General features: G+C 54.2%; 2 protein-coding genes and 1 pseudogene across 3 annotated transcripts; 1 reads left to right on the forward strand and 2 right to left on the reverse strand.

The window, feature by feature from the left end:
* Nucleotides 1-1,014: 1,014 nt before the first annotated feature.
* Nucleotides 1,015-13,525, forward strand: GIGYF1 (GRB10 interacting GYF protein 1). 2 transcript variants are annotated; one of them, XM_039849548.1, is made up of 28 exons: nt 1,015-1,154; nt 4,030-4,159; nt 5,065-5,304; nt 5,988-6,138; nt 6,393-6,502; nt 6,593-6,722; nt 6,847-6,942; nt 7,100-7,211; nt 7,322-7,430; nt 7,797-7,837; nt 8,057-8,227; nt 8,443-8,696; nt 8,828-8,936; nt 9,475-9,612; nt 9,787-9,887; nt 10,115-10,286; nt 10,409-10,575; nt 10,694-10,794; nt 10,878-10,994; nt 11,129-11,229; nt 11,333-11,415; nt 11,516-11,659; nt 11,742-11,969; nt 12,209-12,396; nt 12,498-12,658; nt 12,746-12,909; nt 13,004-13,133; nt 13,233-13,525. In XM_039849548.1, exons 5-28 carry the CDS (start codon nt 6,468-6,470, stop codon nt 13,283-13,285), a joined length of 3,105 nt encoding a protein of 1,034 aa, XP_039705482.1. In that variant the 5' UTR covers nt 1,015-1,154; nt 4,030-4,159; nt 5,065-5,304; nt 5,988-6,138; nt 6,393-6,467; the 3' UTR covers nt 13,286-13,525. The 2 variants fall into 2 exon arrangements, with proteins under 2 accessions (XP_039705482.1, XP_039705483.1); XM_039849549.1 differs by having other exon boundaries at nt 12,212-12,396.
* Nucleotides 13,526-15,857: 2,332 nt separating this feature from the next.
* GNB2 (G protein subunit beta 2) lies at nt 15,858-21,100 on the reverse strand. The gene is made up of 10 exons (XM_039849550.1): nt 20,932-21,100; nt 18,513-18,659; nt 18,251-18,289; nt 18,027-18,133; nt 17,636-17,699; nt 17,386-17,548; nt 17,225-17,291; nt 16,724-16,925; nt 16,418-16,634; nt 15,858-16,336 (listed from the first exon to the last, which is right to left on the reverse strand). Exons 2-10 carry the CDS (start codon nt 18,567-18,569, stop codon nt 16,230-16,232), a joined length of 1,023 nt encoding a protein of 340 aa, XP_039705484.1. The 5' UTR covers nt 18,570-18,659; nt 20,932-21,100; the 3' UTR covers nt 15,858-16,229.
* A 2,499-nt stretch (nt 21,101-23,599) lies between these two features.
* LOC120591868 (uncharacterized) lies at nt 23,600-23,718 on the reverse strand (annotated as a pseudogene).
* Nucleotides 23,719-25,407: the final 1,689 nt, after the last annotated feature.

Raw genomic sequence — 25,407 nt, forward strand, 5'->3', positions numbered from 1 at the left:
GGAAGCTAGGTAGTAGAGTACACATTCTGGAATGACTTCCAGGAAAATGGTGAAAACACAAACATTTTCATCCAAAAAGGTTCAGGGATTTAGAAAAGTCATTCCTGAACCCTCCTCCCCCCTTTTTTTTAAACAAAGGAAGTGTCAATCGACGTCTTACAATTCCATGTAAATTTTACTCTTTTCAAAACCTTTCACATTCATCCATCTTACTTCTTTCAGCACTCCAGGAAAGGAATGGAGTAGGGGCTAGGGATGGGGCGAACAATATTAACTCCTTACTATGAAAGACAAAGCGTCAGTCAACTCCTAGTCAGTGGCGGAGCCAGATAAAAGCCCGGGTCTCACCAGAGATGCTTCGTACTGTTTCTAAATCATCAGGTTCCTCACTTATTGCATGTATTCCAGGACGTCTGATGAACACACTTCTAGATTGTATATGGTCTCTTTCAATACAGGCGGGCTTCCTGAAGGAAGCCCACTGAGTAGGAGAGGCCGGTGATGCCACTAGCGGCTGCCCCGTCACGATGGTCGCGAGTCACGTGCTGGGGGGTAGCTGCGGAGTACCCCGGGGACACCCTCACCCCCCTTCCCGCAGCAGGCCCCGCGTCACGTGACTAGCCGGGCTCTCAGGTCACGTGCCAGTGGGGTGTCGGGGGCAGCGGGTGTCTGGGCCGCGCCAGCGGGGCACGCGGGGAGGGCGAGAGACCAGGAGGGTCCCAGCCGGCCGGAGCCGCCGAGAGAGACGGCAGCGGCAGCGGCGGCGAAAGGGGCGGCCCTGCGGACCCGCGTCCGCGTCACGTGGTACAAGGCGGGCAGCCATCTTGCTACAAACACAAACAGAGAGGAGCGGCCGCCGCGGGAGCGCCAGCGCCCCCTCCCCCGCCGCCGCTGCCGCCGCCGCCGCCGCCCCCGGCCCGCCGCGCGCCGCCTGCCAGCCGCCGCCCACGCCCCGTGACCGGAGCCTCGTGCCGCCCGCCCGCTGCGGTAAGCGCTCAGTCGCCCCGCGGCCCCCGGCCCGCAGCCGGGCCCGGGGCAGGACCGCCCCCGACGCAGAGGCGACCGCGCCGAGCCTGCGAGAGCCAGAGCCGGAGCCAGAGCGCGGGCCGCCGGCACGGACCTCCCACGGCTCCTCCCGAGGTTGCTGCCGTTCGGTGCGTCGGTCCCCCCGCCCTCCCGTCGGCCCCTCCCCCGGCCTGGCCCCCAGCGCGGCCGTCCCTCCCGGGGGGCGGCAGCCCTCACCCCACGCCCCGCGCACCTGGCGCCCCTCCCTGAAGGGCACGCCGTCCTCCCGGCCAGCCCGCCTCCTTCCCACCCCCACGCTCCTAACGGTCGCCCTTCGGCCCCTCGGAAGCCTGGCCCGGGGCCCCGGCCTTCCCCTCCTCCGGGCCCGCCCGGGGGCCTCCGACCCGATTGTCCGGCGCTCCCCGGAGATTGCTCAACGTGCCTCAGGGTTCTCGTCGGAATTAGCTGGGCCCTGCGGGTCATAAAAGTCCAAGCGTTGCACGACTTTGGCTAATGTGGAAGCCTTTCCCCTTAACCAGAGCACCTATTCTGGATCTTCACCTGGATTCCTTTTCAGCTAGCGACATTAGTGCTTGGTCATTGGGGTCTCCTTCCTCCCAGTTGCCCGGCCGTGTTAAACATGTTAGTCTTTTTTATCGCCAGGCCGGGCCCTTCTCAGCCCATCATCACCCCTGATGGAGCTGCTCTCTGGCTTCTCACCCCACCCCCTCCATTTTTTTTTCCAAGTTAACTTTGAGACCTTCATTTCGCACCTCTTACCCAGTCGTTACTAGTATTCCAAGTAAGCTTCCAGGTTCAGTTCAACATAACACCTGGCCCTGGGAAATGTTAAGTCAATACTTAGTCGATACTTTCCTCCAGCCACTCATCTTACACTCTTCTTGCTCTTCGGTGCTGCTTTCTCAAAAATCAGCCTTTACACAACCTGTCCACCACTCTTTTGAACTGACGTGCCAGTTGCAATTTAGCCGCCCACCAAGAGCCCCTCAGTTTGCCTTTGCAACCGAAACACCATGGGGTACCAACAGGCGGGTTCTGTTTGCCACTCAGTGTGGGAGTTTGCTCTCTGATTCCTTCATCCTGTACTGTTGTCCCTTGTGCAGTCCCCGGTCACTTACTCTCACTTTAGCTCCAGTTTTTATTTCATACATTGTAGGTATAGTATATCATTGGGAAAAAGATTGGGGCACATCTGGTTGCTGCCATGGCCTGGGGACCAGAGGCCTCAAGAGTCCCATATAGTGATTACAATCAAATGAGCTGTGTTCTTAGACTCCTAGTCGGGCTTTTGCAGCCAGTGGATGCATTAGTATTGTGTATGATTTGATGGATTAAAAGACCCCAATTTGCCCTCTCATGTCTGTGGTGGAGTTTGAAATAGAAAAAAATAGCCCCACTTTAGAGCAGAGAAGATGAAAAAAGGCAGCTTTGTGAGGGATTTTTAAAAATTTTAACAAGAAATTTATTTAAAATGGCTTAAAACTCACAAAGTATACTTAGGAATTTGGGATGGTTCCTGCTGTTTGTGTGCCCCTTCTCCAGTCTGGATAGAGTATCTAGGGACTTCGAGGTCCTCTGCCAGGGCAGCTGCAGCCTCCCTTCCTTGTTGGAGCCCAAGACTGGGCAAGTGGGCAGGCAGGATCAGATGAGGTAAAGTGTGGAAGTGCTTTGAAAACTGTTAACTAGTAGATATGCTCAGGGGCAGCATTTGTCAGGATGGCTCAGAGAGTAGAGAGCTGATGACCATCCAAGAGGAATGCAGGTTTGCACCCATTTTTAAGCCTCAAGAGTTTTCTTTCTATCATGCCTGGAGAATCTTTCCATCCTGAGAAAGGGCGGCGTTACCTCCAACAAGCTTGGGGCTGGGCGGTTGCTCAAATGTTGGGGAATTTGGGATTCTACTTCTGTTAATACTGATACCTTTCTGTGCCAAGGCACATTGGTTGGGATTGGGGCTAATTTTAGGGATGATGAAACGAGGAAGTAATGTTCTTAATGTGTACCGGGACCACCTATCCTCTGAATCTGTGCTTTCTCCTGTGAGTTCTGAACCCCAGAGAATAGGCTCCCCTCCTGTTCCCTCAAGACTCTTGTGAGCACCCAGGACCAGTGTATGTCCTCTCTTTTTGACTCCAGCAGGGGGCAGCCTTTTAATAGTAATAATTCAGATGCCAGGGGAGTGAGGGTATACTGAACCCTGAGAAAGAGGAGCCAATAGATCAGATTCTGAGGGCAGGGCGAGGGGTGGGGGCTAAGTTGGAATGAGGAGACCCTTAGATCAAGTAGCTAGGAAAGGCTGTGCCCCCAGTCCTCTGCCTGCTGCCTCTCCCGCTCTTTCCTTCACTGTTTCTAAATGCTTGGCTTTGAGAGTTTATAATAGAGGAACTTAGGACAGCTCTTTTAATCTAGTCTTTTCCCAAGGATTTCCCTCCTGGCAGGATTTCAGATTTCTCTCATTGGCCAGTATAATTAGGGAATGATTGCCCTGCTCTTCAGAGGGGAGAACGAACTGCAGTTTGGTTTCTCTTGTCTTCCACTCTTATCCATAAACAGAATATGTATTACCTGTGTTCCTGGTGTAGAGGAGGGTTTCTCAGCCATGGCACTATTGCTATTTTGGGCCAGATAATTCTCTGTTGTGGGAGCTGTCCTGTGCATTGTAGGATGTTTGGCATCATCTCTGGCCTCTAACTCACTAGATGCTGGTAGCAACTCCCAGTCATGCCAACCAAAAATGTCTCCAGATTTTGCCAAATGTCCCCTGGGGAGCGGAGTCTCCCCAGTTGAGACTGCTGGCTTCGAGGAAGCATGTGGAAAAGACACACTGCTTGGAGGGCTGGAAACCATAGTAGATATGCATGCTGCTTGTTGGGGAAGGGCCAGTTAGCCACTAAGTCTGGCACTAGTCCTTCTCTGGCTGGGCCCACCTGGAGACTTGGCCATTTTCTCCAGCTGCTCCTGTGTTTCCTCCCCCCGTGACTCCCTCTCCCTTTGCCTCTGCAGTTTCCCTGCTTCTCGCACTGGGAGCCACTTTTCCTCACTTTACTCCTTACAACCAGGACAGAAAGGCAAAGGCCAAACGTGGAAAGCACCGAGAAGAGCTGCCTTTGCCATTCCCTGGCAGAGTGGGAGGGTGAGTTGTCCCTCTTCTCTTCCCCTCTCCTCACAGCAGCCTTTCATGCCACAAGATTCCTCTGTTCCTCTAGAAGTCGGTCTCTTCTGGAGTGAACTGGAGGAGGCTCAGAACAGCCTTTCCTTAAGTTTATTTGAAGAATGTGAGGTGTTTTTCTTGGAATGGGGAAGACTTAGGTAGGTGATAGCTATTCCTAAATGCCTTTTTTCTAAACCTCTTTTTAAATGTGAAATATAACATACTACATTAACCATTTTTGAGTGTGTAATTTTACAGCATTAAAGACATTCATGTTATTGTGCAACCATCACCACCATCCATGTCCAGAACTTTTTCATTTGCCCAGAACTTTTTCATTTGCCCTCTTTCAGCTGAATCTGTACCCATTAAACAACTCCTCATGCCCCGTAGCCCCGTTACCCACCACTCTACTCTCTTGTATCTGAACTTGACTCCTCTAGGAGTCTCACATAAGAGGAACCGTACAATATCTTCTTTTGTGACTGGCTTGTTTCACTTAGCATAATGTCTTCAAGATTCATCCATTGACCAAGTTACATAAGAGTTAAAGCATAGAAAGAATTAACCTTACACTACTGTCCTGGGAGGCCTACTTGAATTTGGTGAAAGGAAGAGCTTTTCAACAAACTTGTCTTCTGTTGGCCGTGTGTGCCATATTGTGCATCCATCATTAGGAATGTCCATCCATCATTAGGAATGTCCAGACCTATTGTAGAAGAGATGCCCATGCTGGGGGAGGTCGGCCCTATTCTAGCTGAGATTCTGGCAGCAGATCCTGTGTCTGTCCTAGAGTTTTGTGTCATCTTCTGGCCTGCAGTCATAGGTGAGAGAGACTTTTCCCTTGGCTCTTCTGGTGAAAACCCTTCCTCCTCCTTCCTTCCCAGAGTTGTGGAGTCTTGGAGTTAATGAGCATCGTGGAGACTCTCCAGTCCAGCCTCCCCGCCAGCCAGTGAGGGAACCCTTGCACAGCCCCTTGAGACCCTGCCTGCCTGTCCTCTGCTCAGAACCACCAGGGATGAGCTGCCTCCTAAGAGCCTCCTCTGCTGATCCTTAGAGGGACAGGTCACTGCCACCACTGCTGCTTCTGTCAGCCTCAGTAACTCTTACCTTATTTGTATTTTATGGTGAGGGGCCTTCTTCCTAGCTTGTATCATCATAATATTGTTCCTTTCTTGGCTCGTGTGCTCAGGCTTTTCCTCATCCCAGGGAAGGGGTCTGGGTGTTGGTTCTTGTTGGGTAAACCAGCCTATGGGTGTGCTGGCCTGACTTGCCTGCCTGAAGCCTTCAGTGTGTGCCCTACCTTTGGCCTTGGTATAGCATCCCCACCCCCACTCCCCTTGTACTAGGTTTCTCTTGAAACAGTCTCTAGATTCTAGCTACCAAGCAGCCAGCCCTGAGATTTTTCAGGAGGGAAGTAATTTTTCTCTCAGATTAATTTTTAATCCTTCTCTCCTTAACTGACTTTATATCTCTAAAATATTTGTGGTTTTAGTGCTTTTTTATTGTTTGTTTTTGTTTTATCTTTGTCCTCAACATCTATGCAAACCTTAACCACCCCCTTACTGAATACCAAGCCATACAGTGAGAGTGCTGAGACCTAAAGAGGTGCCTGGTGTATTCTCTGCCACAACTTTAGCACCTCAGTCATGCTTTGCTGAGTGAATTAACTGCTTGTGAGGCTAAATATGTAGGGGACAGAGATGAGGAGGAATAGGGGCTGTTATGCAGGACAGAGGAGGTCTGGAGGAAGGAGGGCCTTTCTGACTCATTAATTTAACTCATTTTCTTCCCCTCATCTCTTATTAAGGATCTTTTCCAGATGTGAAGGTCCCTTCTCAGGCACCATTGCATTCAGACCAGCATCCAATAGCTTGGGGGCCCTAGTTCACTCCAGCATAGGCCCCTGCCTGAAGAGAACCCAGCCCCAGCTCTGCCTGCTTCCTGGAGTAAGGCTCCAGGTGAGTCTGGGGTAAGGGAGGGCACCCCTGCAGAAGCTGGAAGGGGCTCTAGCTGCCCTGTTTCCTTTCCTCCCCCAGGTCTTTCCCTGTCGTGACTCTTTGGTTAACTCATGGTGTGAGTGGTATGTGGCTGGTTTAAGTGAGTCCTTTTAGAGCCCATTACTCTGCCTACCAAGGCGAGGATCTATTCCTTGTCTTCTTGGGATTATCCAGGAGTGTTGTGTCTAAGCCCAGTGTCCCTTTTGTCTCCACAGGTGTTTTGAGAGTGAACGCCAGGTTCCCCCACCCTGCCCATCTCCTCTCATCTCTTGGACACGCTCAGCTCCACAATGGCAGCAGAGACCCTCAATTTTGGGCCTGAGTGGTGGGTCAGATGTGCTTTGGGTGGCATGGGGAAGCTGGGAAGAATAGGGTTGCTCAGATACTTGTCTTCTTCCCTGTGTCCCTTTTCTAGGCTGAGAGCACTTTGTAGCGGTGGCAGTGTGGCCTCCCCACCCCCATCCCCCGCCATGCCCAAATACAAGCTGGCTGACTATCGCTATGGGCGAGAGGAGATGTTGGCTCTCTATGTCAAGGAGAACAAGGTGGGAGTGCAGGTCGTGACGGGCTATGTGGTCCAATTCCCTGTATAGCCTCTCCACCTATATGGCTCTTCTGGAGAGAGCCCAGGAGCATGTGATATTTTGGTCCTCCTGCCCTGATTGACAGGTCCCCGATGAGCTGCAGGACAAGGAATTCGCTGCGGTGCTACAGGAGGAGCCACTACAGCCCCTAGCACTGGAGCCTCTGACCGAGGAGGAGCAGGTGGGGCAGGACCAGGGCAGCTGCAGGCCAGGGTACTAGGGCTCCATTTTGGAAGGGGGCTGAGTTGGGAAGACAGGTGGTGGAAGATGCAGTTCTGAACAGAGTGGGGATGGTCAGGTGTCTGGGTCCTCACTCCCACCCCTGGCTCCCTCCTCAGAGAAACTTCTCCCTGTCAGTGAACAGTGTGGCTGTGCTGAGGCTGATGGGGAAAGGGGCTGGACCCCCCCCAAGTGGCGCCTCCCGTGGCAGGGGCAGCACGCGGAGCCGAGGTAGGGAGGCCATGATGTGTTCTGGGGGCAGCAGAGGTGGGGCTTGTCGTCTTGAGGATGTGCAGAGATGTTCTGGCAGGTTTCCCATGTGTATCTCATTTCTTCTTCAGGCCGTGGCCGTGGTGACAGTTGCTTTTACCAAAGAAGCATTGAAGAAGGCGACGGGGCCTTTGGTCGAAACCCCCGAGAGATCCAGCGTAGCCAGAGTTGGGATGACAGGTGCAGGCTGGAAGGAGGTGACATAGAGGCAGAATAGAGAGAAGCTCTGGGGTTAAATCCAGGGTCCCGTGGAGGGAAGCTTAGGTCTTCTGCCATTACAGGACAATAGGAGACCCACCAAATAAGCCCTGGTCAGAGATTGCTTTCTTTGCCCTCTTACCTGTGGCTCTGCCCTTTTCTTCTGATTCTTTTAGTCCACATTTGGCCTGTGACCTGTGTGCTCGCTTGGGCACCCTCCCAAGCCTGACTTTTCCCTAGTTCCCTCCCTCCCTTCACTTTTCTCAGGGCAGAATGGACATGTGTGCAAGGATCCAGGGGATCAGGGAGGGGAAGCTCTCCTTTGACCAACACTTTTTCCTTTCGTAGAGGCGAGAGGCGGTTTGAGAAGTCGGCCAGGAGGGACGGAGGTATGGATAGTGTTGAGGGTTGTGCCAGGCACTGCAGGTCATTGAGAGGTGGGGTGGGGACCAAAATGGGTGGCCCCAGTGAGGGGGACATTTCCAAGGGACGGTAGAGGGACAGGAGGTTTCAGGGCTGGGCTTCTCTTAACCAGTGAGGTTTATAGTAAGAGCCTTCTGGGGACCATGGCTACCTCTTTGCTGACTGTGTCTTCCCCCACTCCCAAGCACGTTCCGGGTTTGAGGAGGGAGGGGCTGGCCCAAGGAAGGAACATGCCCGCTCAGATAGCGAGAACTGGCGTTCTCTCCGGGAGGAGCAAGAGGAAGAAGAGGAGGGCAGCTGGAGACTTGGGGCAGGACCCCGGCGAGATGGCGACCGCTGGCGCTCAGCCAGCCCTGGTGAGGTTGGGGCCAGAGAGGTGTTGTAGTGGGTGGGGAGAGTGAGCAGAAAGAACTTAAAGTGCAGAGGCTCTCAGCGGAGGGAGCTAAAAGTTTGCTGGAGTGGGTTGGGTTGTGGGGCAGACCTGGAAATACCCAGGGTCTTCTGGGCAGCAGAAGAGTCATCCCTCTGGCTTGACCAGGATACTGATTCTCCTCCAACTTTTCTTGCCCAGATGGTGGCCCCCGCTCTGCTGGCTGGCGAGAACATGGGGACCGGCGTCGCAAGTTTGAATTTGATTTGCGAGGGGATCGAGGAGGATGTGGTGAAGAGGAGGGGCGAGGTGGTGGGGGCAGCTCTCACCTCCGGAGGTGCCGAGGGTCTGAAGGCTTTGATGATGACAAAGACGGGCTCCCAGAGTGGTGCCTAGACGATGAGGATGAAGAAATGGGCACCTTCGATGCCTCCGGGGCCTTCTTGCCTCTCAAGGTACCTGTAAGGAGGCCAGGGAAAGATTTTTATTAGAGGCTGGTGGGAACCTGCCCTGATGGGGTCCTCTTTATCCTACCTGTTTGTTCTCTGTGCCCTTACCTTCTGTTGTATCCCCTAACCCCATGCAGAAGGGCCCCAAGGAGCCCATTCCTGAGGAGCAGGAGCTTGACTTCCAGGGTCTGGAGGAAGAGGAGGAAGAGCCTTCTGAAGGGCTGGATGAGGAGGGGCCTGAGGCAGGTAAGCCTTCAGGGTGGGGCAAGGAGAAGGCCAGAGAGCCTAGAGCTGGGCCTTCAGCAGACAGGAGTGTCCATCACCAGGCTGGGTGCTGGCTGTCTACCCGCCTTTAGGTGAAGACTGCTTAGAAACTTGAGAAAAGCAGGTGCTGACAGGTGTGGGGAGGAACCCAGAAACAGTATGGCTGTGTCTTAGAGGCAGTATGTCAGGTAAAAGTCAAGTGTAATCAGAACGACCTTTGCAAATCCTTTAAAGAACATAGAATACAGTATTAAATCTATGGTGTTGTGCATACAACCTTGGATAGTGCTCTGGACATATGCGCCATTGTCCAGTGATGTAGTTGTAAAAGAGGAAATGTGCAAAGTGGGGTTTGTGCTATTGAGTTAGTGAATGTTAGTCAAGCTGACCAAAGTTAAGTGGGTAGACTCAATACCCAGAGGCCCAAGATCTGGCCACAGATGGAGAGTTTGTATTAAATCGTTTTTAAAGCCTTCCAACTCTTTGGTTTTGAATTGTGGTAATTACCTTTCTCTTTCAGGTGGGAAGGAACTGACTCCACTGCCACCTCCGGAGGAGAAGTCTGGCCCCCCATCCCCCCTGGCTACCTTGGGCCCACTCTGGGGAGCTAATGGGGAAGGAGGTGACGCTGTGGAGAAAGACGCGCCAGCTGCTGAAGGTAGCCAGAGGGTGGGGCCGCCCTTTATCTGGAGCCAAGGGCTGATGGGGAAAATGCTCCCTTTCTTGCGTAGCCTACAAGGGTAGAGCCTACTTTTCTGGAATGAGAGTGGAAAGGGAACTCTCCTTCCCTTCTTGGACCCCCATTCTATTTTCCTTTCTTTGTTCCTTCTAGGAGACGATTTGAGGGGAATGCAGCTGAGTCCTGGGGTGGGCTCACCCCCTGGCCCACCTGGAGATCTAGAAGATGATGAAGGCCTGAAGCACCTGCAGCAGGTTGGGTGGGGGTGGCGGGGGGCCTAAGAAGGCTCTAGTGATCCTTTCTTACAGGGGGACAGAAAGCCATTGTTTCATCTGTCCCTGCCTAGGTTCCAAGCTTTTCCCCATCTATCCTGCCGTGTTTAGATGATCCAAACTGCCCCCACCCTGACCTTAGCCCTAGTCCTGTTCTGCCTTTGCTATGATCGAGCAGTTGAGTGTTTCCTCTCTCCCTGGGCTCCCAGGAGGCGGAGAAGCTTGTGGCATCCCTGCAGGACAGCTCCTTGGAGGAGGAGCAGTTCACAGCTGCCATGCAGGCCCAGGGCCTGCGCCACTCTGCAGCTGCCACTGCCCTCCCCCTCAGCCATGGCGCAGCCCGGAAGTGGTTCTACAAGGACCCACAGGGGGAGATCCAAGGTGCCCGTTGGGGGTGGGGGGCATGCAGGAGGGGCTGCTGGGGGTGGGGGCACACCACCATTCTCTTTTAGGGCTTCTCTGGCATATCTTTCTGACTGTAGCCTCCCCTTCCCTTGGTCCAGGCCCCTTCACAACACAAGAGATGGCAGAGTGGTTCCAGGCTGGCTATTTCTCCATGGCCCTGCTTGTGAAGCGTGGCTGTGATGAGGGCTTCCAGCCACTGGGTGAGGTGATCAAGATGTGGGGTCGTGTGCCCTTTGCCCCAGGACCCTCACCACCCCCACTGCTGGTGAGCATATCCACCTTTTTAAGGAGCAGGGAGGGGATGCGGGAGCCTGATGGGTGCCAGCGGGTGGCGTGGAGCACAACAAGGTCAAAGCTGTGGAAATACTTTTGCCTTCACTCAGGGAAATATGGACCAGGAGCGGCTGAAGAAGCAACAGGAGCTGGCAGCGGCGGCCTTGTACCAGCAGCTGCAGCACCAGCAGTTTCTTCAGCTGGTCAACAGGTACAGGGGCCTAGGAGGGCTTATAAGTAGGGATAGGCAGTTGCTGTGTCAGCCTGCCCCCCTCATGCCTGTCTTCTCCACAGCCGCCCCCTCCAGCAGTGTGGGCTCCGGGAAAAGGCAGCTCTGGGGGACCTGACACCACCACAGCAGCAGCAGCTCACCGCCTTCCTGCAGCAGCTCCAAGCTCTCAAACCCCCCAGGTCTGTGGGCTGCTCTGTCGAATCTCAGTCTTCATTTAGCTGTGTGTGTATGAGTCTTCAGGATATGTAAAGTGGGGAGATGGGCAGTTTGGAGATGGTTTTAGGGTGCTGAGAATCAGTGCTTTGTTCCTCAGAGGAGGGGACCAGAACCTGCTCCCGACAATGAACCGGTCCTTGTCGGTGCCGGATTCAGGCTCTCTCTGGGACATACATACCTCAGCCTCATCACAGTCAGGTGTGTGGCCAGCCCAGTAGTCTTGAGGGAGAAGGGAGTCCAGGGGCTACACCTACCCTTCAAGTTGCTTCAGTCCTCCTACAGCTGTCTTTGCTTCCTGTAGGCGGTGAGGCCAGTCTTTGGGACATACCAATTAACTCTTCGACTCAGGGTCCAATTCTAGAACAACTCCAGCTGCAGCATAAAGTGAGTAGGCATCTGGGCGAGAGTCCTCAGGTTTCAAGGGCTAGACTACGGCAGGGAAGGTCAGATGCCCCCAGGTCTGACGTCTGATTTTGACTGTCAGTTCCAAGAGCGCAGAGAAGTGGAGCTCAGGGCGAAGCGGGAGGAGGAGGAACGAAAGCGCCGGGAGGAGAAGCGACGCCAGCAGCAGCAGCAGGAGGAGCAGAAACGACGGCAGGAGGAAGAGGAGTTGTTTCGGCGCAAGCAGGTAGACGCCCATCTGAGCCCTCTGGCCTGCTGGGGCCTGAGCTTGGGGCCAGGCTGCAGGCCCTCACTGTTTTCCTGTTCAGGTGCGGCAGCAGGAGCTACTGCTGAAGCTGCTGCAGCAACAGCAGGCAGTGACTGCCGTCCCAGTGCCCCCTGCGCCAAGCTCCCCACCTCCACTATGGGCTGGTCTGGCCAAGCAAGGACTCTCCATGAAGACGCTGCTTGAGCTACAATTGGAGGGCGAGCGACAGCTGCATAAGCAGGCTCTGCCTCGGGAGCCATCGCGGGCCCAGGCCCCCAACCACCGTGTGGTGAGCAGGCTGGCCCATCCCCGGTTGACTTGTACCTTTTAGGCCCTCAGGAACTCCTTCTAGTCAACTCCCATTGTGACCTGGGGGTGGGGTGGGGAGCATTGGTCTATATCTGACTTTGAAGGACGTCTTGTCTGTATAGTCCTCGCTTTGCCCCCATTTGACACAAATGAATCTCCCCAGTTAGCTTTTGAGTATGTGTCCCTGTTTGGGCCACCCTGACTTCCTGCCATCTGTAGCAGCTTGGGGGCCTGGGCACTGCCCCTCTGAACCAGTGGGTATCTGAGGCTGGGCCGCTGTGGGGCGGGCCCGACAAGAGTGGGGGCGGCAGCAGCGGCCTGGGGCTCTGGGAGGACACCCTCAAGAGCAGTGGGAGCCTGGCCCGCAGCCTGGGTCTGAAGAACAGTCGGAGCAGCCCCTCTCTCAGGTGGGTGCTGGGGCCTGTTGGGTCTGGGCTAGGGCTGGGATGGAAGGATATAGAACACCTGAGCTGATCTCTTGTCTCTAATTCACCCTTTTCCTGCTCAGTGACTCCTATAGCCACCTGTCAGGTCGGCCTGTGCGCAAAAAGACAGAGGAGGAAGAGAAGCTGTTGAAGCTGTTACAGGGCATCCCCAGGCCCCAGGATGGCTTCACCCAGTGGTGTGAGCAGATGCTGCACACACTGAGCACCACGGGCAGCCTGGATGGTATAGGTGGCAGACCCTGGGAGGCTGGGCCAGGGGTGCCAGACCTACATTAGGTGGGCCCTGACAGCCCCACCTAATTGCCCATAGTTCCCATGGCTGTAGCGATCCTCAAGGAGGTGGAATCTCCATATGATGTTCACGATTATATTCGTTCCTGCTTGGGGGACACGCTGGAAGCCAAAGAATTTGCCAAACAATTCCTGGAGCGGAGGGCTAAGCAGAAAGCCAGCCAACAACGGCAGCAGCAGCAGGTGAGGTTTTACATCCTCTGCAGGTGAGGTTGACCTCAGGTGAGAAGTCACCTGGCCCCCTCATAACTCCCTCTCCCTCTCTGCTGGTTGGCAGGAGGCTTGGCTGAGCAGTGGCTCCCTGCAGACAGCCTTTCAGACCAATCACAGCACCAAACTTGGCCCTGGGGAGGGCAGCAAGGCCAAGAGGCGGGCACTGATGCTGCACTCGGACCCCAGCATCTTGGGTACGTTTTGAGGGTGGGGCCAGTAAAAAGGCTCTTTCCTCAGCATGGAGCAGGTGCCTGGGGGTGAAAGAGCTCAAATCCAGCTTCTTCTGGCTTCAGGGTACTCCCTGCATGGACCTTCTGGTGAGATTGAGAGCGTGGATGACTACTGACCAGCCCGTCCCACCAGCCCCCTGGGCTGTAGGCCAGGGTCAGCAGCAGCAGCTTGGACCCTTGGGTCCCCAGCCTGCAGGCTCCCAACAAGGAGCATAGGAGGAAGCAGGGGCAGGGTCCCCAGCACTTGTTACAAACCACACGATGCACCTTAACTCACCCACCACGAGGCACTTTACAGATTGGGGCGGGGAGGGAGAGGGACTTTTTTCCTTTTTTTTTTTTTTTTTTTAAATTTTAAACAACATTGAAGAAAACGTTAGGAGAGACAAAAAAAAGAATTGTTAAAAATTAGACTTTAAGCCCCCCTTCCCCCTGTGGGGATTGTGGGGATGACAATGGAAGGTCCACGAAGTTTTGGGGTTTTTTTTTTTAAGAAAAAAGAAAAACTGAAAAAAAGGTTAGGAGGCTCAAAGAAAAAACACACTGTTATTTTGGGGCAGTGGGGACATGGCCCCACAGATCTGTCCTTCCTGGCCCCCAAGGCTGCACTTACCCTTCCCTCTAGATGGGTCTTTGGGGTAACTGGAAGCTGGGGTGCCAGCAGTTTGCACAGCAAGGCCCCCTCAACCCCGCCAGCCGGACCGCTGTGAACAGCCCTCTTGTTTCTGTGACTGTGGCAGAGGTGTCCAGGGTTGGGGCCAAAGGAGCCTCTTGGCTTTGCTGCTTTGGGGGAAAGTTGCACAAATGGGCCAGGCCACCTCACCTCCCCAGGTGGTTGATGGGGTAGAGATGGCAGAGGGCCGGCCTGGTGCCAACCTCATCTGGCTATCAAGAGTGGCAGAACTTCCATTCTGGCCCTGGTGAGGGGCTTCCCCCACTGCTGCCATTGGGGGAACGGCCTGGGTGTGAAGCTGAAAGTCCCAGCTCCCTGCCTTGCCACATGAATGTATTCTTCGGGCCACAAGCCCCTGCTGCACCCCCTGCCTCAATCTTGAGTGAGGTCTGGTCAGAGCAGTTCCTCCAGGAGCTGGAGAGGCACCACTTAATGACTGTTTCTCCTGTAAAGGGGACTAGAGAAGAGGGGCACAGGAGGCCAAGGGAGTAGGCAGCTTGGGGCTTTCAGGTTGCTGTGTGGGGGCTGTTAGAAGGGAGCCCCCTCCCCACCCATCTGACTGGGATGTGGACCACCCAGCTCTGCCCTGATCCCTCCATTGACCAAGCTGGAGAGGAGTGGCCTCTCCCCTCCTTGCTCCCCTGACAAACTTTTAATGTTGGGTAAGGTGAGGGGTCAAGAATAGAGGTGTCTGTCTGTCCTGTTGGGGAGGCATTCCTTCTTCACCGACTTATTCCCAATCATCTGCCTGGGTTTGTCTCCATTCGTGGTTTTTTTTTTTTAAACTTGTCTCCATTCGTGTTTTTGTTTTGTTTTTTTTTTTTTAAGTTTGTTCTATCTTTTTGCTCTCATCTAACTTCTCCTGTTGACCTCATTGCTCAGAGCTAGGCATTAGGCAGATTCTGCCACTGCCTCCCCTCCATGAATGTATTTATCCTTCCTGCCCTGGGGAAATGGGGAGCGCCGTTTTCTTTCTCCATCCATCCCCAGAGAGACTTTTTTTTTTTTTTCTTTTGCACCAAAGTGGCAACTGGGTCAGTGTTGGGGGAAAAAGCTGGCCTCGGTGGTGGAGGAGCTCCCTCCACCTGCTTCTCCCTGGTTTCAACAGTGTTAGCATCCGTGAAAAGACAATATTCTCACTAAAGCAATAAGGGGGTGATGGGCCAGGGGGAAATGTCTTGCTGCTGCTGGCCCCCCAGCTCCCCCTTTCCTTGCGCCAGTATTTGGTGGCATTAGAGGTGTGGGGGGAGTACTGTTGTGACTGAATGTAATTGCCCCCACCCCTGCCGCAGCCAATGCAGGGTGAGGGGGGATGACACTCTTCCCCTCTCTTCCTTCCCCTTCCCCCAGCTAAAGAGACTTTGAATTTAGGGGGCCCTTGAGCCTGGAGAGGCCTTAACCCTGTGAGGAAGTATAGGGGGAGCCCTCTCCCACCCCATCCCCTTCTGAGAGTGATCAATGTTTACAAGCCCCTGAGCCCCCCAGCCCAGGGACTCAGCCCCCATTGCTGTCCTTTCCCAGCCCATCTTCCTGGGCCCTGGCTGCTCTCCCACCCTTCCTGGCGTTGGGGTGGGTGCAGGGGCCCATTCTGTATCCCCTTGTCTTCCTTGTACCTGAAATCTCCCTTACCCCATTACTCCCTCTCTTCTACCTGCCCTTGTAAATATTCCCCAATAAAACTTGGTGTGTGTTATCTTCTGTCTCTGCATTTTTTTGAGGGAGAAGGAGCGGCACAGAGCTGAAAAGGCAAAAGAGCTGCAGGTTGCGGGGGGGAGGAGGGGCTGGTCAGTCAGTCTAACCCAGCCAGATGAGAGAATGGCAGCTGTGTGTGTTTAGGAGGAACACCTATGGCCCTACTGGACAGAAGATCCTTTTGCTTGTGACTCCAGCTTTGGTCTGAGAAGTGGGATTTCCTTTCTGGCCCCCTCCTTGGCAGGGCCCTATACCCCTCAACTGATCTGCCCTCCAGGACAGAGACCGCAGAGTGAAGAAGACAAGCAAGGGGAAAGACCAGGTACAGAGTTGGAATTGGTTCCTTTATGGAAAAACTGAAAATATAATAAAAATTAAAATAAAACCAGTTTTAAAAAAGCCAGCCCCTGGAGCTTCTACCTCCTGCCTCTGGCCCTCCAGGGGGATGAGGCCCTGACCCCAGGGCAGCAAAAGGATGAGGGCTTTTTGCTCCTCTTTGTCCCCCTTTCTATCCCCGTCTTTATCTCCACAGTGGGGGCCCCCCGAGAGGAACCAAACCTGGGTAAGGGAGCAGGGACCCAAGGCCCTGTGGCCCAGGGAGGGAGGCTCGTAAGCCCTCAGTCCCAAAGCTCCCGGCCTGTAGTGTGGGCATGGGCAGGGCCCCTCCTGACCGGGCCCAGCTAGGGTTGGGGCTATTAGTTCCAGATCTTGAGAAAGGAGTCCCAGGAGCCTGTGGCCACAGCCATGCCATCATCAGTGACCCCGAGGCAGCTCACACGGTTGTCATGGCCGGCGAGGACACCTGTGAGGAAGGGATACATCAGAACTCATCTGTTCTGGGTTCCCTGTCCCTGCCTGCCCCTGCTCAAGATCCAGCTCTCACCTGCACGGTCGCCCTTCATGGCATCCCAGATGTTGCAATTAAAGTCATCATAGCCAGCAAGCAGCAGCCGGCCACTGCGCGAGAAGGCAACAGAGGTGATGCCGCAGATGATGTTGTCATGGGAATACATGAGGAGCTCCTGGTCCGCCCGCAGGTCAAAGAGGCGGCAAGTGGCATCATCGGAGCCCGTGGTGAAGGCGTAGCCATTGGGGAAGAACTATAGGACACAGGACCAGAGTGGGATGAAGGCACAGGGCAGGCCAGGAGCCTGACAGAGATGGCCAGCCCAGCCTGCCCAAAACTTACAGCCACGGCATTGATGTCAGATTCATGGCCAATGAAAGTCTGTCGGCACATCGAATCCCGCACATCCCACAGCTTGATAGAGGCATCACAGGCACCTGACACAAAGGTGCGGCCATCGGGGGCCAGTGACAAGGACATCACATCCCCACTGTGTCCAGCAAAACCCACTGTCTGCTGGCCTGTCTCAATGTCCCACAGGGCACTGGAAAGGTGACAGGAAGAAGGGATCAGAGAGGGGTACAGGATAGACACCCTACCTCCCTTCCCCTCCACCATGTGAGCCCAGCCCTGACAGAGCATCCATGGAAGCGGTGCCAGGAACTACTGGGTCACAGAAGTCTGCTCTTGTCCCCTCCTTTCTGCCACAGGAGAGAGAGGCTAGATGTTCAGAATAAAGGCTCTGCCCTTGCTCAGGGTACTATGTGCTGAGCACTGAGGCAGTGGCCTCCCAGGTAAGAAGTGTGGGTGAGCCCCAACTGCCTAGCCCTGGCAGGGCCTCACCAGGTGGTGTCCCCAGAGCTGGTGATGATTTGGTTGTCATCCAGGAAGCGGCAGCACGACAGGTACCCTGGGGAAAGGGGCTAGTCAGCAGGGTCTCTAAGGGAGGGCAGGACAGCCCCTCCAGCATCAACAGCACCTATGCCCTACCAGGCCCCTCTCACCAGTGTGGCCAGGAAGCTCCCGGCTGACCCTGACATTGCCCTCACGGGTCTTGAGACTGTAGATGGAGCAGATGTTGTCTAACCCCCCACAGGCCACAAAGTTCCCTGAGGGCGCGTAGGCACAGGTCATGACCCAGGAGGAACGCAGCGGGATGGCATGGACCTAGGAAGGAGGGGTAGTGCCCAGGGTCAGAGCCAGCTAGGCAGGGCCTGCAGCCCAGCCCCATCCAGCCTCAGGCACTATTTCTACCTTGTTGGTAGTATAGCTGTCCCAGATGATGAGCTTCCCGTCCTGGGAGGCGCTGACCAGCAGCCTGTTGGAGAGTGGCAAGGGAGAAGAGGGGCTAGGATGTGAAGCCTCCTCTGAAGGATACCCTTCCCAGTCTCCCATCTGGTGGGAGGCACTTCTGAGACCACTCCCCGCAGCAGCCCAGAAGTTCTCGTCCGTATGGTCCTCTTTCCCATTCCCTGGGGATATCTGGGAGTTTTGATCTTCCCAAACATACTGAGCAACATGGGCACTGTTCATCCCCACAGATCAGAAAGGCTAACCCTCCCCACTGCTCCCATTATGCCTGCTATAATTTAGCCCTGGGGCAAACACAAAAAGGCTCAGCACCCAGCCCCAGCCACACACACACCTTGAATCTGTCCCCCAATGCATGGCATAGATTTTTGCCAGGTGCCCACGGAGGGTCCTCCGTGTCCTCATCTGGATTCTCCCCACTGGGTCCAGCCCAGCTGTGATCTAGAAGGTGGAGGTAGAATGCATCAGAGAGGGTCAGGCAGTAGGGCCCCCTAACCAGTATGCCTCAAATTCTTGTTCCTTCCCTAAACCCCAAGTCCAGCCCTGGATTCATCTCACCTGGGTCAGTGTTGAATCCCCACATGCTTTTCGGGCATCCTGTAAGAGATGGCAGAGCCAGTCAGAAAAAAGCAGGAGGAAAGATGAGGAGGAGGGAAAGAGAACACAGGAGACAGAGGAGTGGAGAGGATAAAACAGGAAGGGGTTAGGGTACCCCTCCATACACACACACAAAGAACATCCCCCCCGCCCCACACACACACAGCACACGGACGCCTGCCCTGCCCACTCAGTCCCCCCAGCTCTCCCGCCAGGCCCTCACCCGGATCTGGTTCCGGAGCTGCTCAGCCTCCTGTCTCAGTTGCTCCAGCTCACTCATGGCGCCGGGCCCGTGGGGCGGGATTGGGGGCGGCTGGGGGGCCGCGGGACGGGGGCTGGGGGAGGCAGCTCCTCGCCGCTGGCCCGAGGCCTGGGGGATGCAGGGCTGACGTCAGGCCCAAGGTCGCGGGGAAGGGAGGATAGGTGGGGTCGAAGCACTGCCGGAAGGGGTAAGCACGGGGCTGAGGAGGGAGGGGGCGGCAGCGGTGGCGGTGGTTCCCCAGGGGCAGAACTCGAGGCCTCTGGCACAGAAGAGATGTGGCCCTAGGAATAGCTGACTTCCCCAATCTTCCTCCCGCCCCCCGGAAACGGAGCGGGAAGTGCAAGAGGAAACGCAGGGGCAACCCCTCCCTCGGACAGCAGCCCAGGCAGGACACCCGCGACAGGAACTGGGGAGGAGGGGCAGAGAGGCGGGGAGAGTCCCTTCAAAAACAGATCTGGCGTCCACCCCGGCCAGTACAGGACTCGCCCTCCTAGCACCTCATTTCAAAAGGGGCGGTGACTCTTTAAATTCATCCCCACGCACCGCACACCCTCCACACACACCCCCAAGCTTAGACGGTGGTGGGGGGGACGACAAGAGGGGGAGGCGACCAGAGGGGGAAGCTGGGTTGTTCGTGGTGTTGCCTAGGCAACCGTCACCCGGACTGAGAGCACCTCATTGGTGAAATGCCCCCACCCTAGCCCAGTTGCCAAGGCAACCGCATCTAAGGCAGAGACCTGTAGGGTGGGTGACCCCACCCCCGGCCATCGCCCCCGCCGGACCCAGCCTCCGGCTCCTCCCCAGAACCGGCCAGGGTGGCTGTTTACAGGATTTGGGAAAAGCCGATAGGGCACTAATAGGTTCGGGACGGCTCACTCCGGATAATCCCCAGGCCGGCTGCGCCCCATTAGCCGTCCGGGGCGGGTGGAGGCGAGGGTGGCTGGGAGGGCAGCCTCGAGCCGCCGCTCCCTTCAGAGACGCGGCCGCCAGCTGCGGCGCGCCGCTCAAAGCCCGTGGGAGCCGCTCGCGAGTAATTAGAGCTCCAAAGAGAGGTTCCCGGCCCCGAAGAACCGAGCTGTTCTCTCTCCGGCGCCGGCGGGCTGGCGAGCAGCGGCCCTAGGCGGCCGGGTTCTGCGCCCTCAGAACCCCAGGAGCCGTGCCCGCGGGCCCGTCGCGGGGAACTGAGGGACCTGCCTGGCTTTGCTCCAGGGCCCTGATTCTTGCCTCCTACCCCTTTGGACACCTGTGTGATCTGGCCATGCACACAGCGCTCTCCGACCTGGGCGTCCCCCACCCTGCTCCCACTTCCCCCAGGCCTGGGCGTTCCTCTTCCCAACGCACATTTCCCCTCTGTCAGTTCAGTTTTCTACGCTAGTGCCAGGAGATGCCCCTCCGAAAGAGCGGGGAGGGGGCAAAGTCCCCCCACTCCACTCCCTCAGCTTGAGAAAAAGCCCCTTCCCAAGCTGCCAGCAGTCCCGGCCAGGCGGCAAGGCCAGAGGCCGGGGCAGAAGGAAGCCGACCAAGAGGAAGCCGCTGGGGGCGGGGGCGACACTCCTAGTCCTCAGTCCCATCACCCTCCAGGGTCCCCTCAGCGGCCCCCGGATTCTGGGCACACGGCAGCCGGGGCCCCGAGAAGAAGTGGGGGTGCCACCGCCTCTGCAGGTCTGGCGGGGCGAAGGGAAGGTAAAAGGGAGGGTCCCGGATCTGGCAGCTGGAAGGCGCGGGCCGGTGTCGCCCCGCGAAGCGCAGTGGGCCTGTTCCTCCAGCCCCCACGACCTCCATTTTGCCCAAAAGAAAGCTAGGCAGAGGGTGGGGACGTCCTGGACCTAGACTTGAGGTTAGGACTAGTACAGGGAATGGGGTGTCGAGGACTCCCGTCCAGAGTAATGGGGCCAGAAAACACGGGCAGAACCCAAATCACGAATAGGGTGGAGGCAAGGGAGGGGTGGCCTCGTGGCCTTGCCTGCCTCTCTGAGGATTCTGGAGTTTTGCAAGGCGAATGCTGGCAGGAGTGCGAAATGGAAGGACAGGAGGGGTGCTACCCAGGGGTAAACGGGGTTGAGGGCGGAATGGGGCCTAGAGAAAGCCCCAAATCTGCCCCCCAACTTCTTAGAAAGCAAGACAGGCAGGGCTGGGATGGAGTCTGGGGTCAGGCGAAATGTGCCTGATAATGCAGGGAGCGCGTGCATTATTCGGAGCGAGGGTCTCCCGGTTCCCCTTCCGGGTTTAGGAGCGACGAGGCCAGAGGAAGGGAGGGGAGGTCTAGGGAGTTACGTCCGCTCCCAAGAGGCCAGATCGGGACGATAAAAAGAAGAGAGGTTTCCCCCCAAGGGAATTTGGGGATGGGGGGAATGAGGACTCCTTTTGTCAGCGGAGGTACCTGTGGCGGCAGGACTCTGCGAAGGGTCGCTAGAGAAGAGCGAAAGGTCTTGTCTTCCTCCGCGGCGGAGGCGGCAGCGGCAGCGGCAGCGGCGCGGATGGATTTTCTCAGTCACCCCAACTCAACCGTCCAGCGCTGTTCTCCCCAGAGCGGAGGGATCCCGCCCGCCAGTGACGCGGCCGTCGCCGCCGCGCCCAGGGCCCGGCTGGGCGAGACCAACTACCTAGTGGGGGGAGCCCGGAAGGGAAAATACTACTTAAGGGGCAAAGAGTGACTCCTTCAAAACGAGGATATTACTCGACAGTATTTCGAGGCAAACAGACCAAAATTAATGCATTGCTTCCCGAAAAGGAGTAAGACATTCCCACTGGAACTAACAAAGGTGGTATCGGCATAGGGGAGGGTGAAACCACTCGCTGGTCATGTGACCTACTCTCCCGGATTGGGTGGCTCCAGACTGGGAAGGGAAGCTGTACGCCCCAGTTCTCAGTTTGACCACGCCCCCGCCCTGATGAAGCCACGCCCTTCAGGGGGACCCAGCTGGAGAGATCTTGACACCCCGCAGGACTGGGTAGGCGTCCTCCAGGAGGCTGAGGGAGAGGGCAAAAGTTCCGAAAGCTCCTGAGCAGGAATGAGTGGGGGCCACTGCGGGCCCCTGGGAACCTGGGAATTCTGTGAGAAGGATCTTGCCCAGGCAGTTTCCCACCAGAAGTCGGCTTTTGTAGAACTCTTTACATACAGATCTGCATGACGCTGTAATAACTCATATTTATTGAGTTCTGTACTTATTTAATCCCCACGACAGTACTATGAAGTTAAATACTAGCATCGTTCCCATTGCGTAGTAGTGGAAACAATTCCTAAGGCTGCAGAGCAGAGATATGAACCAAAGCAATTTTAGCGACTTTCACCAAAGCAGCTGTCCCCAACCCCCACCCCCGTCCACGTAGCAGTACTGGGCCAGTACCAGCCACACAGTAGGAGGTGGGAGGGGGGATTGCTTCATCTTTGTTTGCAGCCGCTCCCCAGTGCTAGCATCATTGCCTCAATTCCACCCCGCGTCATCAGGCATTAGATTCTCATAGGAGCCCCAGTCCCTAGCGCCAGAAAGGTTGGAGACTGCTGCTTTGGTGAAAACATCTATGGACCATCCCTGTAAAGGGTTGAGAAGGTAAGTATAGGCCTGTTTCTATCTCTGTAAAATGAGAGGTTGAAAGCTACCTGCCCTGCAAATCACCTTGGATTGTTACGAGGTTTTCCACAGATTGCGAAAATACTTTGGAAAGTTCAAGTCAATGAATAGCCTTCACTGAGACCTCATGCAATTTAAAAAGTAAAGTATCAACACAGACACTTTTCATTTTGCCTTTGTTAAAGGCATTACAAATAGTTTTCAAAGCACAACTTTTTAAAGAAAAGTCACATTCCTACTTAAGTACAAATTCCACTTATGTGCACTTACCAATTTAATGATATATTAGCAATAGATAATAGATGTTAATTAGATGTGAGAACTTGGAAGGGACCTTATAGATAATTTACTTCAATTTCCTCTCAATCTACAAATGGGGAAGGTGACTTTCCCAAAGTCACTTAGAAAACAAGCAGACAAGGACTAGAACCCGATTTTGTTCATCTATACAGGCATCTAACACTGCTTCCTCTCACTTTGGTTTCTTTGCTAATATGTTTCCCTGTTTTAACTCATTCAGCAAATATTTATCAAATCTCAATGATCTATCAGGCACTGTCCTGGGCACTGAGGGTACAACCGTGAATACACTCACTCTGCTCTGCCTGCAGGTAGCTCATAGTTTACAGAGGAGACAGATTGTAGATGATTAATTAGTACTGGTGTCCTGGAAGTGCCACTTACTGAGAGCAGAACATTTGGGAGGGGAACATCAAGAGTTTTCAGTTGGGACCTGTTAGGTTTGAGGTGCCTAGGAGAATATTTAGTAAGTGGCTGTCCAAGCAGTCTGGGGCTCAGCAGAAGAGTTTAGGTTGGATTAGAGCCTTGAGAGTGAGGCATTTTAGAGCAGATGAAGTCATAAAGAGGTTCAGGGAAAAGACAAGATGGCCTAAGACCAAGTCCTGAAGAGATCCAACATTTAGAGGTCAAGCAGAGACAGACAAGCTGCCAAAGGAGAAGCCAGAGAGCTAAGGAAAAAATCAGGAGAATGTGGAGGTCTGGAACCCAAAAGAAAAGAGTGCAGAGAGATGAAGCAAGACTGGACTGGGAGGTGTTCATAGGACTGAGTAAAATGGAGGCCACTGGCGACTTTGCTGGAATGTTTGCAGTGGATGCTCTGCTTGCAGTGGGCTGAGGGTGAATGAGAAATGAGGCAGTGGAGACAAAGTAGCCAAGGCTTTGGGAATCTTGGCTTGGAGTGGGTGTAGAAAGAGGGGCATCAGTGGAAGGAGAATGTGGTGTCAAGATATTTGTTTTTCAATGGGAGCTACTGGAACTTGTTTAGATGATTATAGGAAGGGCAAGTGGGGTGGTGGACATGAGGGAAGAGGTGAAGAATACTGACAGGTAGGGGATGACTAATTGTTGACCAATTTCTCCGAGGGCACATATGGAGAACCTGGCTCTGATGGGTCATGGGACACTTACTTCCTCTGACTGCTCTTTTTTAAAAATATTTATTTATTTATTTATTAATGCCTACAGCACCTGGTATTTTTGGGTGGTCCCCCATCCAAGTACTAACGAGGCCCGACCCTGCTTAGCTTCTGAGATCAGATGGGATCGGGCATGTTCAGGGTGGCATGGCCATAGATACCTCTGACTGTTCTTTTTCAGGCTTCCTTGACCACCTTCTCCTCCTCAGGGCATTCTGTAAACATAGTTTTTCTTAGGATTCTGACTTCAGCCTCCTCTTCTCACTGTGTTATTTACTGGTGACTTCATCCATTACTGTGACTTTACCCCTAATTGCTCATAACTCTCAAACCTCTATCTCCAACCCATATGTCTCTCCCCAAGTATGACTTGGTGTATGTCCAACTGCAGACTAAATATCTCCATCTGGATGCTCACTGACAGTCTTGTGCTGGAGTCAGCTTGTGCCAGCACAGACCAGCTCACAAGAACCCATTGTGTACCTCTCTTCCTTGCTCCTTGTTCAGTGAAGTCATGTTGATAGTAGTAACTTGTAATCGTCATGGTGGGTGCATTTACATAATGGAACTTGGCAAATGTTTCAGATCAGGGCTCCCCTTTCCCAAAGAACTAGTTGTTAAAACATTTACTACATATCACTGTTTTAAGACATCTCACAAACATATTCAAAACTAAATTAATAATCTTCCACCTCATCCCACTCTGCCCAACCCTGCCCTGTCTCAGAATCTCTTAGCCCAATTAACACCACCACCATCCACTGAGAAGCTTCTCATTTCCTCATTGCATATCCAAAGGATGGTCAACTAATTAGTATAGTCCTAATTGCTATAACAAAGAGTCCCAAAAATCCAATGGCTTAAGTGACAACCCCAAAATAGATCCTCCAGAACTGTGGGGGCATCTCTGCCATTCCCAACATGTAGTTTCCATTTCTGTGTCCAATGTGGCCCAGGCAGCTTCTACTATCATACTTGACTCTCATCCAGTGAGAAGAGAGTAGGATGGGAAGCAGTATATTCCTGTCTAAGGATACCACTAACTTCTGCTCAGAAGTTGGGCAGATGCAAGGAAGGCTGGGAATGTAGTCTCTAATGATATACACAGCTAAAACATTATTAAGAAAGAAAGAAGATCTCTACTGATGTAAGGCTAGCATTCTATCTTGTCAATGCTGCTTCTTGTATACTGCTTAAATCCATCCCTTCTACTGTATGCCAACTTCTATTACCTTGGTTCTTGCCTAGTTCCTGGCTTCTAGGATAGCCCCTCTCTAATCAACCTACCAAATAGCTGCCAGAGATATCCTTCTAAAATGCAAATTGGATCATATAACTGCTGTTCAAAACAATGCAGTAGTTCCCTATCGATTTCATGAGAAGAGCCACACTTCTTTGCACGACATACGGGCTGGGTCTTGTCCTCTCTACTCAGAATGCCTTCCACCCCCACTCCAACTCTATTCCCTTGTCAGCCAGGAAAATCCAGGTCTTTTTCCTCAGGTTTAGTTTCAATATTGTCTCCCTGACCACGCTGTTGTTTGTGCCCCACTGCAATGCAGACTCCATTCCTATAGCAGCCTTACTGGAGTGTTTATTTCTGGGCACTTGCTTCCTGCACTAGGCTAGAGGCTCCCTGTGAAGCCAAGGCACTTGGTTTATCTGGCAGAGCACAAGGTGCCAAATCACTTCCAAAGTGTGGGATCTGAGGGCCCTGGCCCTGCCACCTTTGATGTCATCACCAGTGCTCAGGTTCGGCCAACCTGAATATGGGCCTGGAATGTGTGAACTTCCAGATGATTTTATTTAATTGTTTAATTATGCATCTTCCAGGATAAGCATTAAACC

Source organism: Pteropus medius, unplaced genomic scaffold (genome assembly GCF_902729225.1).
Source record: "Pteropus medius unplaced genomic scaffold, Ma_sr-lr_union100, whole genome shotgun sequence".
Classification (NCBI taxonomy): domain Eukaryota; kingdom Metazoa; phylum Chordata; class Mammalia; order Chiroptera; family Pteropodidae; genus Pteropus; species Pteropus medius.